Genomic DNA, 13602 nt, shown 5'->3' with positions numbered 1-13602 from the left:
TCGATCTGACTTCTGACTTGACGGCATTTTTTTGGTCTGGGTGATGATGCCGTCTTCCATTGGCTGGATTGGTGTTTGGTTTCAGGGTCGTACCCATAGAACCAAGATTCGTCACCTGTGATTATTTTGGACAAAAAATCTGGATTGGCTTCAAGTTGCTGTTTCAAATCACGGAAGGCTTCAATTCGACGTTCCTTTTGAAAGTCAGTGAGAGCACGAGGCACAAACTTGGCGGCAACCCTTTTCATGTTCAAATCTTTTGTTAAAATCCGTTGAACTGAGCTCCATGATAGCCCACTAGCCTCTGATATTTGCTCGATAGTCTGTCGTCGGTCTGCAAGCACAATTTCTTTCACTTTCACAAGATTTTGGTCTGTTCGTGAAGTCGATGGTCGTCCAGAACGAGGTTTGACCTGAAGAATTGACATGTCACCATTTTTAAACCGAGAAAACCACTCGTACACTTGGGTTTTTCCCATAGCGTCGTCTTTGTAGGCTGTCTTCAACATTTCAACTGTTTCAGCGGCGTTTTTGCCAAGTAGAAAACAAAATTTCACAGCTGCACGCTGTTCACTTAAACTTGCCATTGTAAAAAACGACAAAATCACAAAACAGCACTAGCAAAAACTATTACTGCAGGGGACAGAACACGTCAGGTCAACGCAACAGGCGGCACTGAACTGGCTATAAGCAGCGCTACATGAGCCAAGCGGTGAGAATTTGTACTACGCAAGCTCCGCCCACGGCAAAGCTATTCCAGGAACTTTTGGGTACCCCCTCGTAAACATATCAGTGACAGCTAGAAAAAATTATCTCGATCCGAACAGTTGTTTGTTATTTCATAGATGATTATGTTGGGAGAAAACTTGACAAAAATTGCACAAAATTGGGTTTTTAAACGTCCGTAATTTTATTTACAAAGTAGTGAGGCCATATTTTAATAGCTAAAGACACTCTCGCCAATACAGTGAATACATTAAAATTATTTGGATTTTGATAGGTATTCTCGTTTTTCAGGAGCAGGCCGCGTAAAATAGCTCTTGGGCCGTGACAGACAGACAGACAGAAATTGAGATGAGACTTGTTCTTTAATGTGTAAAACGTAAAAATAACCTAAACATTTATGGTTCTGAGAAATGGACAAAACTCTAATTTTAGCGAATTTCCCCTATAGGGAATAAGCTATTACCGTAGTACTCATGGTAAGACCTGGACCCGGGACAGATTTACTTTTTTTTGTTTTGAGGTTCCTAGAGACCAAAAACACCATCCGTTCAAATTCATTTATATATATATATATATATATATTAAAGAAAGCATACTAACTCAGTACCCTGGAATTATTTTTTATTTTTTAAAACTCTACATGTTTCGACCTTTAGGCCATTTACAAGAGTAACATATTTAACCTCACTTTAAACACAATAAATTGACTATAAATTTCAGGGTACTGAGTTAGTATGCTTTCTTTAATATTTAGTACCTGGGGACCGAGCTTTGCTCGAGAAACTAAACATTAAAGAATAAATAATAATAAATTTAAGCTTTAATTTAAAATACCTTATGTTACACGCTTTTATAGAACAAATTGTCCTAATAACAACACCGTGTTATGGTGTATATTGCATAATTAATGAAAATATTTATTGACATCAAATCAAGAGTTAAGTATTTATTTTATCCATACAAAAGACACTTTAGGCTTGGATAATGAGTAGTTTTAACGTTGAAGAATCTTTTGCAGCCCTTGATTGGGATTTCCATTGACAAATATTTCCTGGATATTTAGTTTTTGTTTTGGCTTCGTTTAGTTGTATTACTTAGGCCTATTCACACAAAAAGGTAGGTAGCCTAGCCTAGTTTAGGAGAAAAACCCTTGACACTTAAAGTCATCTTGTGTATGCCTACAGATAATATAGGCTATAATGCTTAAGGATAGATAGCTTCCAGAGCAAATTCAAGTTTTGACGTTTGTCGTTTTGTAACATTTGTCGACACACGAACACAAACATTTTAAAACTATTTAGGCAGTTTAGGAGAAAAATCCCTACACACTTTTCAAAATCATCACAGTCTTGGGTACAGATAACATAGGCTATAATGCTTAAAATACAATAGATAGCCTCAACTCTCCAGAGAAATTTCGAGCTGGTGACATTTGTCGGTTTGCAACATTTTATGACATGCGACGCATGCTTTAACTTGGGATATGTTATATCATATCAATTTGCCAAACTTAGCTCAGTTTGAAAACGTATAACCTATTTAAGTAAAGTTTTGTAGCTAAGCCACATAAGGCTAGGTATAGCTCGACTAAGGGGTAAACGTTTCCTGGGTTGATCCATGTTGGTGAGTACCAAAAAGGAAACTTAGGTATAAACATGGTTGTATATCCAAGTTTGGCTGTCCTCGATATAGGCCTAATTGCACTATTTTATTGACACTGACAAATAATAGGCTAGGTTAATTGGGAGTTTATTTAATATCTAGTCCTAAACTTATAGCCATCTTAAGGCATACATAACTTACACCACAGAGAAGTAATATAAACACTCATCCTCTGTAGGCCTAATAAAGCTACCTATATTTTATTTGGGTTAGGAAATAGGATTAGTAATTTTTTGAGAGTTTCATTATGTACTAAACACACCTAGATAGTGTATTAGTGATTCATGAAATTATCCATTTATAAAAAGCAACCTTACCGAGTTACCTAATGATGTACCCAGTGCCAGTACTTAAAACAAAAATTAGGGCTTAAGGCCTATGGATATTGGTTTCAAAACATAGCAGGATTAGGCATTTTTAATCTAGTAGCCATTGATTAGTGTGAATAAACAAAACATGGATGAACAACCAAGTTAAGCTAAGTTACTAACCCAGTTGTTCGGGCTAGGATAACCTGAAAGGATCCATCTCAACAAGGCTTAAACTTTAGAACAAATCCTAGTGTTTGATCTATTTTAAATTTTATTTTTCTGAAATAGATAGCTAAATTATCCAGTGCAATCATCCCACACTGCTAATTGCAACACTCTTAGTTAGTGCTAGTAGTAAGTTAGGTTACAATTAATTATTTTCCCTATGACCGATTCAGTGTAACATCAGTCAGAATCAGACGACATTATTGACAACGACATGACAGGACAACCAACGAAAAGAGTAATTTAGTGATGACAATTATTATTAAAACCATTAAAAATATAAAAAATAAGATATATCGCTCGTTTATATTGGCAAAAGTATTAAATAAACAGTAATATAGCTGAGGCTGAGGCTAATATAAGAATAGTTTTTTCATGGATTAGAAACTCATTACTCTCTAAAGTTTTATAATATAATACAAATTCTTATACATCAAACGATTTAATGAACTGGAGCAAAGTCGAGTCGTTCTCTTTCTCTCTGTCACAAGTTGACAAAATTGTATGTCAGAAGCCAATCAATGCATCAATACACATCAGATTCAGAAGAACAGTCACCTGGACCTCGGAAAGTGCGTCAAGAGCTTTCTGCGCATGCGCAAGCTGAGGTGCCCGTGGGTACAGAACGTCACGTTATGTCTTAAAATGTAAACAAAATTACAATAATGGCGGAATGTTTTCTCATAAGGCCCATGTTAAATTTTCAAAAGTTTGTACTCATATTATGGCGAAAATAGATTTTTCCTGGCTATACCACTGGTCTAGAACTTATTTTTGACATAGAACTTAGTTATTCCGTAAATATAAACGTTTTTGTTAGGGCCGATTCCCAGATCGAGTTGACAATTATTCAAACTTTACTCGTATTATATATAGGAGATAATAGTAGCCTTTTAACCAAACAATTGTATATATATATATATATATTTATATATGTGTCCGTTAGCGCGATAACTCAAGCAAAAATCATCAGATTGTGATGAAATTTGGTACAAACTTGTAAACCTACGTTTACTCAAACGAGTTCGCGAACGAGCATGATCAGACTATGGGAACAGGGGTTTATGGGGGGTTTTATGAGGCAAAAAATGGTTTTTCCAATTTTTTTCCTCTAAAAACTAAAAATTTAGCATTTTCTTTCCAAACCATTTTGTACAGCTTAAAAAAAAAACAAATAATTTAGTACATTGAAGCGTTATTATGCGCCTAAAGGTTACGGAGAAAATTCCAAAAAACTGTAAATTTAAAATTCCCATGTTATTCTTATGGAGAATAAGTAAACTGTTGTAGTTTGCTTGTTTATGATCATATTTTGATCAAATTTGGAAAATGCATTCATTTCATACTAAACTATTAACATTTTACAAAAAAACACCTTTTTACCCTCCCTGTTTCAGTAAACCTAAGTACTCGTTAAACTAATGTTAGGTAGGGAATAGGGAATAAATGTGATATTTTTAAGGAGAAATTTTAGTGTAAACCCATTCAGGCAAATGGAAATTCGCTTAGTCTGCAGGTTTGCTGAGGCGGGGGTGTTATTTATATAGATAAGTTCAAAGTAAATACTGATTTTCTATATAATATTGTTTCACTTTTTGGTGCAGGGGTTGAATGAAGAGACAGGGAATATGTTATGGTGGGTGACAGTTCATTTAAAACTTTATATAGGCTACTTATTAACTTATCATAAAATATTAGCTTGCATAATATTTTACCTGACCAGATTTTCCCTCACTGACATACAAGTTGCCCATCAAAGCATAAGTGGATTCAGAGTCAGGAAGTGTTAATGCTTCCATTTCATCTCCTTTACTTTGGTCTTTCAACTTAGCAATCTGTGTAAGACTGCGGACTTGGCTGTTCTTCACCACTAGATTTGCCACCAGCTTCAACACATCATACAGAGTTAGGAAACACGGATTACAAGTTTGTCAATGAGAGGTGTGATATAACATCAACTAGAGTACATTTAGCTTGATAAAACTGTTTAAATATACTGCATGAGAAGGATGATTGAGCGGAGCAAAGCGAAGCTCTTTGGGATCAACTTCAATGTAAACTTTATAACACATAATCAGTACCAGATTTACCACTTTAGGGCCGCAAGCAAAAGGGGGCCGCAGAGGTTTGAAAAAACATTTTTTAGATAAAAATAATTTTTTTAAACCATTAGTTTGCCGCGATTGCAGGTGACGATAATGATGTCTCCCTGATTGTGGACCGAGGGAGATGTTCACGATTTCGCCGCGGCCGCAGGTGACGGTGATGTGTTCTCATGATCGCAGCCCGTGGGAGACGTTCAAGATTTAGCCGCTGTCGCGAGTTTCGATGATGATGTCCCCGTGATTGATGTTCAATATTTCACCACGGTTGCGGGTGTCGATGATAATGTTACCGCGATTGCGGCCCGTGGGAGATGTTCAAGATTTCACCGTGGCCGCGGGCGTCGATGATAATGTTACTGTGATTGCAGCCCATGGGAGATTATTTAACACGATTTTGCCACGGCAGTGGGTGACGGTGATGATGTTCCCGTGATTGTGGCCCGCGGGAGGTGTTCACGATTTTACTGCTGTCGCGGGTGACGGTGATGATGTCCCCGTGATTGTGGCCCGCTGGGGTGTCACGATTTTACTGCTGTCGCGGGTGACGGTGATGATGTCCTCAAGGTTAAGGCTCACAGGATATGATCACGATTTTGCCGCGGTCGCGAGTGTCAGAGATGATGCACCTTTGTAGCAGCCCGTGGGGAATGTTTATGAGAGGATGTAATGGTATGACATGTGATTTAGTAATTATTTGTAAGTTTACTCATAAGACTATGGTTACCAGGGGTCACTATGTTGTTGACTTGTTTTTAAGCGAGTTGTTCAGTTAGTTAAATGTTGAATAAAAGTTCTTAGAAGAATCTATATATTTAATAAGCTAGGCATATTTTTGTCATAATTGTTTTGGAGTGGTGGAGCTACCGATCACCATGTCCAAGGTGTTGTTAGAAAGGTCTTAGCATGTAGTTTTGCCATCAAACAAAATAACTTTGGAATTCCATCAGGGCTCTGCCCCAGTGGCCTTCAAAGTTCTCATTTTATTCTTAGGGAGAAAATGTTTGTTTTCATTTGAACAGATGAATACTTTGAAATTGACACTAATATTTGAAACAGCTGGTTATACTAAAATGTTGCACAAAATCAAAATATAACAAAAAAAACGTTCAACATAATGGAGACTATAAGACGTTGACCAGGACGGCCAATGGGAGGAGGCCGACGAACTTTAACTGGTAGACGCGAACGAAATACAAATAATATTGTTGTTGATAGCGGAATACAAAGTGTGCTCTCCAACAGCCACCTGAAGATTTCACATTCAATTTAGGACTGGTGGATAATCGCTGTATAAGCTGTTGATTGGAAGACAAGGAGGTGGGTAGGACTACATCGGAAACGGAAGAGAGGAGATATTAGATGAGTGGCAAATGCGTTGGGAGCAGAGTGTTTTAAAGGTAAACGTTCGGATGTATAGGTACCTAACATCAGAAAGAGACTGGAACAAGATTGGGAGATGGGCCATTATGAAACGCAATTTGTAACAGGACATGGAAAATTTAAAGGCGAATTTGTGAAGATTTCACATGGTGGAAGAGGAAGTAAGTAGATGTGGAGAAATAAAAACCATGAGTAACGTATTTATAAATTGTTCACTTCAGGAGACAAATAGGAGAGAACAGGAATAAGTCTTGGATAAGATAGGTCTAGAGATGGGAAAATAAAACATATGATGAGTGACAAGAATGAATGAGAGAATGAATGAATGAATAAAGTGCTTTATTTTAAAATAAACATTCCCCTCATAAACATAATCAAACACTTAATAAACAATGGTCTACGACCGTCTGTTTGGTTGACACACCTGGAAAACACATTTATGAAAATGAAGTTGAAACAAAATACACTTAATAACATACACAAATGTACATACAATTTTACATCCATTTTTAAACTAAACTTAAAAAAAAACCTTTTTCATAATATTGTTTACATAACTTGTATTATTTTACTTTTAAAATTATTAGGTTTTAAAAGGTTTACGCATAATGAAATCTATAAAAATTACTATGAATATTCAAGAAGACAGGCTGACAATTTATTTGACATATTTATTGTTTTGCTATAATTTATAAATTAGAAAGAGAAAAAACAATTTTGAATTTGGAAAAAAAACTTCACTTGATTTATTCGTAATTAAATTCTCTAATTAACTCCCACCTCCTTCTCCACGCCTCTCTCATAAAGTTTGCTAATTTACGCCAATCCCTACCATTTATGTATTCTATGTGTTCGCCCCAATGCATGCTTCGTTTCCCAAACCAATACTCTCTGATATCACCAAAAATTGGGCAAATAGAAACAAAATGAAAAACTGTTTCAAATTTGCGCAAATTGCACAGACTACAAAAATGATTTTTATTTGTTATCCATGGTTTGTGATTCAAATCAACCAGCTCGGCTCGGGCCTTAATGACCCATGAGATAAGATTTATATTGATGCTATCAGTGAGAAAACTCCTGGGCCCTAGGTCAAGGTCAACGGCAAGCAGTTGTTGGTGATATTGCGATGTACGCGCTCTGCCAACCATATCAATTCTCCAGCTATCTCTTTCCGCCTCAATTATCTTCACTAATCCCTCAAAAACATCTGCTGACTCGAAATTAATATCCAAACCGTGTTTTCGCCCTAGACATTTCCACTCTTTGGCCCAAAAAATACCTTTTCCAATTACAGATTTAGCAATAATTTTAGGTAAGCGTGATTCTGGCAAATTAAAAACCTTAAAAATGTATGTTGCGTTAATTTGTAGATTAAAGAAATATAACTTTTCAAAACATGTTTCTAAGTAAACAATATAGTTGGGAGTGTTATGTGGCAATCTAAAAATCCTTTTAATAAACGTTTTCTGAGCATTTTCTAACTGAGAAATTTCTGAAAACCCCCAAACTTGTGCGCCGTAACACAAAATAGCTCTGAGAATAGATTCGAAACATAATATCTTAATATGCAGCGGGACTTTTTTGTTGTCTACTAGCCTTTGCCATACTGAATTAATTGCATAATTAGTTAGCCTCCTCTTCTCTATGAAATGTTTTTCCCATGACAATGTCGTTGTAAACAACATTCCCAAATATTTATAACTATCTACCACTTCAACCTGTTTGCCCTTATACCACCATCTATCATGTCCCGATAATCTACCACCTTTCCTAAAAACCATTATTTTGGATTTAGATAGATTTACTGTAGGGTTCCAAATTGCACTGTAACACTCCAAGTTTTTAATCATCATTTGTAACACTGTTGCTGTGGGGGCCAACAATACGATGTCGTCTGCATACATCAAAACATTTACTCTCTTTCCACCGAAATTACAGCCACCTTCCAGCACCTCTGGCAAATCATTTACGAATAAGCTGAACAGGAGAGGACTTCCTATACATCCTTGTCTTAAACCTGTCTTTGTCTCAAACTCATCTGAAATGCCGCCCTTACACCAAACCGCTGCAGATGTGTTACAATAATAACTCCTCAAAACATCTAAAACGTGCGTTGATACGCCGATTGATGAAAGTTTTAATATTAGTGATCTTCTATCAATAGTGTCGAACGCACTTGAAAAATCCACAAAAAATGCATACAACTTACCACCTTTCTCCGCTAAACGTAGTTTGATCATCGATGCCAAATTAAAAATATTATCTATAGTGGAATAGTTTGATGAGTGACAAGGAAACAGTTGAGACGTTTAGCTAGAGAAATAGGAAAATCCAGGAATACATACAGGCGTTAAAATTAAAAAAAAACCAAGAAAGAAAAGGAATGAAAACTTGCCCATGAATGGGAGAGGAAAGGTTAGAGCGAATCTCAAGGATCCCTATCGCTCAAGGCGGTATGGGGAAAGGAGTCGTGCTGTTAGGCTCTTGGACACATAATGTGTCTGGAAACCTAATGCGGCTATGAGTAAGGCTATTTGTAGAAAACACTATACACAATAAATGTTGATTATATCGATCTGTTAAGTACATATTGAGTATTTCCATCATCTTTGAGTCAAATATTTTAAAGTCATAAGAAATTAAGACTGTTTTTCGTTTTAAAATAACGCCTGTAATACTTAGCAATTGCTCGAATTCGAGCAACAGGTACACTAGTTTGTTTTATTGTATCTTTACACTAAGCAACCTCCGAATTTAAAGTAGTAAATAAAACTGAGTTAGTTATATTTTTGTTAAACTTTGTACAGCTAAATATAGACTTCTCCTGGACCAATTTTGTTAACAAATGAGTCATTGGAAAGCCTAACTCCTATAGATTTACAAATAATTATAAAAGTGTGATTTTATTAAATAATTGTGGTGAAAAAGTGAAATTAAAATAAATACATTAAAAACTGCTATTTCAAATTTCTGTGTTCAAGTTTCAATTTGTAATTAAAAATAAATTTAAACAAACAAATTTAAAAATTACATCCATCAAATAACTTCCTTCTCGAGCGACGCATTCTTGGAGTCGGTCCTTGAGGTTCCGCATTGCTCGCTCAAGCACATCACCAGGAATTGATGTGATTTCGTTGTGAATTGCAGCCTTCAACTCCTGAATGGTCCGGGGTTTGTTCATGTAGACCCTTGCTTCAGGAGTTGAAGGCTGTAATTCACAACGAAATCACATCAATTCCTGGTGATGTGCTTGAGCGAGCAATGTGGAACCTCAAGGACCGAATCCAAGAATGCGTCGCTCGAGAAGGAAGGCATTTGATGGATGTAATTTTTGAAAACTAACTTAACTAATTTTTTGTCCATAAACTTCCATTGTAACTAGACGTTTTGCACTTTATTTCAATCCAATACCTTTCAAATTGACAGTTTGACAAGTCTTTTAAAACCACCCGATCCATCTGCGCCACCCTGTATTTGAGGTAAAAAATAAGAATACATTAAAAACTGTTTCTTCATTTTGCTCGATTTCCCCACCATTTAAAAGTTATTTGCAAAATAGCTAAGCAGCCTCCGAAATTTATAGTGGGGAGAAAATACGGAGTTAGAGATATTTTTTTACAACTAAATCTACAGTTCTACTGAATTGATTTTGTCAATTAATGGGTTGTTAAAAAGCCTAATTGGTGTAGATTTGCAAACAATTATGAAAGTTTGATTTTATAAAACATTTGTAGTGAAAAAGTAAAAATATGAATACTTTAAAAACTGTTTTATTCAAGTTTCTATTTGTAGCCAACTTTGGGCTGCCTTTATTGAGTATTTTTGAGAAATACGTACTGTAGTAAATGTAATTCTGAATATGACTTTCTACTTTGGTCAATTTCCTCATCATTTAAAAGTTATTTTCAAAAAGGCTAAGCAGCCTCCGAATTTATAGTTGTTAGAAAATACTGAATTAGAAACATTTTTGTTAAACTTTGTAGAATTGAATCTACAGTTCTATTTGACAGATTTGATTAAATAATAGGTCAACGGAATGCTTCATCCATGTAGATTTGCATATAATTATGAATGTCTGATTTTTTAAAAGATTTATGGCAGTAATGGGTTTGACGGTATGCATCGTCTAATCATATGCAACACGTGTTGATAATTTAACAGCTGATTGTTGTATTGTTATTTCATTTTTCTTTGTTTGCATGTTGTTGTTCACAATTTGCATTAGTGGTTAATAATCCAGTAAATAGAGGGCTATTAACTTACAAACGGTCCGGTAGTTCTAAATTTGTTATATGTTGTCTAGGATGGTAAGTAGGTGTTTAAAATGCAAAATGCTCAATTTCCCCCCTCCGCACCCGCCATAATATTGGAAAAATAAAAATAAATCAGCAATTTCCTGAGATTTTCGTCTATAAATCTGTTTCGGTGCGTTTTAGTGAAAAGGCAAATATATTGTGAATGTTGTAGACAATTACATTTTTGATATATACATTAGAATATTGTTTCTACCACTTATGGCTAAGAACATTATTTTTAAACACCTACTTACCATCCTAGACAACATATTAAAAATAAGAACTACCGGACCGTTTGTAAGTTAACCCCCCCATTTTTGTTTCTATTTACTGGACTATTAAAGTGTGTTCCTTATGTTATGTGTATATTTCTAAGGTTGTGTACTTAATCTGTACCATTAATATTAGTGAGTAAAGTGGTGCATGAATTTCATAACTGTTATTTTCCTAGAGACTGTTGGATTTAACCACAACGGGCTCTGTGGCCAGTTATAAATTATGATTGAAGAATGATTTTGAGAAAAATTTAACTCATTAGATTTTAAGCTAGTTGTAACTGAGACCTGTGTTATCGCAAGACACAGATTAATTTTAATCTCTTAATATTTCAGTCAAGAATATTGTACTCTTCAAACTCAACGCCTTCTGGTTCTCATCTACTTACATATAATTTAGTTTTAATAACCTTTGTACAACTAAATATAGAGTTCTACAGGACCGATTTTATTAATTAATGGGTAGTTGGAAAGCTTAATTCGTGTAGATTTGTAAACAATTATGGAAGTTTGTTTTTTGTAATGATTTATGGTGAAAAATTAAAAAAAAAAACATTTTTTCCTAAGAAATACTTTGAAAACAGGGGATTTCACATTTTTTATTTGGATCTAACTTTTGAGTTTTTTCAAGAAATGCTAGATACCAATTTGTAGGAAATTTTATTCTCTTTCAGATTATCAACTGATCACCTTCCACTTTGGTCGATTTCCTCACCATTTAAAAGTTATTTGCAAAAAGCTAGGCAACCTCCAAATTTATAGTGGTGAGAAAATACTGAATTGGTGAATTATTATTATTTCTAAATGAGACTAATTGTGTCATCAATAAATTTCCCAACATACCTAATATCAAAATGGCTACAGAAAAAATTTTCTACACTAACACCATACGAATCATTTTTCATTAAGAACAGATATGAATTCATTGATGCAGTGAAAGACATTAATCTGGAAGATCATGAATGTTTAGTATCTTTTGATGTAGTTGGACTCTACCCAAATGTACCAATAGAAGTCACTTCAGAACTGATCAAAGATTGGCTCATTTAAAATAATTTATCAAAATTAGAAGTACAAGAATACTTAAATTTGATAAACCTTTGCATGTCTCAAACAACGTTTGTTTTTCAAGATAAATTCTACTCCCGAACTAATGGCACGGCAATGAGAAATCCTCGTTCATGTTTTGTCGCTGATATATTTATGAGCCATTTCGAGATCTTGGCAAAACAATCATTACCATATTTTCCCAGAATTTGGATTAGATATGTTGATGACATATTTGCTGTCTTTTGAGAAAAATCAAGACATAAAAATATTTACCGACCAAATCAACGGAATATATCCAACAATAAAATTCATTACAGAAACAGAATTAGATGGAAAACTCCCATTTTTAGATGTGATTGTTGTTAAAGCGTGGGTGATTAATAAACTTGAGTTTGACATCTACAGAAAGAAAACTCATACAGATAGATATATAACCAACGACTCAAACCATCCACCATTTCAGAAGGGGCTGTTTTTCATTCACTAATTCATAGATGGCTCAATAATACACCTTTAAATTAAGAAAAATTTGACAAGGAACTGAAATATATAAAAAAATGTAGCAACATTTAATGGATACACTACAAAATTAATAGACAACATGTTAAGAAAAGCTACATTAAAAAGACAGAAAAATCAGAGAACTACCCACATTTCAGAAAAGAAAAAAGAAAAGGGTACTTTCCTGTTAAAGGGAACATTCATTATTATCGATGATTTTTTCGATATATCGATATTTTTGTTTTCCGATCCATTACAAATTGACAACAACTAACTACTGATCTTGTTTAGGCTAAAACAGTCTATTATATGGATTAAGAAATAAAACTGTTCTAAGCTAACCGTTTGATAACAGAAAAGGCAAGTTAAACACGGAATTTTTAAATGTTACAGCAAGTTTGGTTAGTTATGTTAGGTTATTTTTTTAGAACAGTTTCATTTTATTATTGTTTGTTGATACTGAACAATATTTATCGTAGTGGTCAGCTGATATGTTTCAATTTTTTAATATCGATATATCGAGAAAAAAACCATCGATAATAATGAATGTTCCCTTTAACAGGAAAGTACCAAGAAAAGAATTGGATTAGTATAACGTACAACTCAAAATTTGCAAGTAACATTAAGAGCATTTTTAAAAATAAAACATCACAAAATTTAACTTTCAGACCTATTAACCTACTGAAATCAAAATTAGGCAATCCTGGCAATTGACAATTAGGCAATTGACATGTCTGGAATTTATGAAATTAATTGTAATGATTGTAACATGAAATATATCGGCCAAACAAAAAGAAAAATCCAAACAAGATTCAAAGAACACCAAGCTCATGCAAAATACAGAAGACCTGAAAAGTCAGTCCTTGCTAGCCACAGTATTAATACAGGACATATTTTCAATTTGGGAAACCTTAAACTTTTAAAACAAATTATAAAACCTCAACATCTTATTGCGTGGGAATCTTATTTTATAGAAAAAACAGATCAAAATTATTTGTTAAATAATGAAGACGGCCCAATTATAAACTCGGAATTACTGAAAATAATTACATCAAGAACAACACTGTAA

General features: G+C 34.4%; 1 protein-coding gene across 4 annotated transcripts in view; it reads right to left on the bottom strand.

Moving 5' to 3' along the window:
* Nucleotides 1–13602, bottom strand: part of LOC128982840 (ester hydrolase C11orf54 homolog) — a 118604-nt gene that overhangs the window by 42408 nt on the left and 62594 nt on the right. For all 4 annotated transcript variants that reach the window (XM_054401875.1, XM_054401876.1, XM_054401879.1 and 1 more), the window contains exon 5: nt 4640–4810. In XM_054401875.1, coding sequence (XP_054257850.1) covers nt 4640–4810 — 171 coding nt within the window. The remainder of the gene's footprint in view (nt 1–4639; nt 4811–13602) is intronic.

Source organism: Macrosteles quadrilineatus, unplaced genomic scaffold (genome assembly GCF_028750875.1).
Source record: "Macrosteles quadrilineatus isolate MER2022 unplaced genomic scaffold, UCM_ALF_1.0 Scaffold_1__1_contigs__length_201487025, whole genome shotgun sequence".
Classification (NCBI taxonomy): Eukaryota; Metazoa; Arthropoda; class Insecta; order Hemiptera; family Cicadellidae; genus Macrosteles; species Macrosteles quadrilineatus.
The sequence above is the reverse complement of the archived record's forward strand: the minus strand, read 5'-3'. Positions and strand labels throughout refer to the sequence as shown.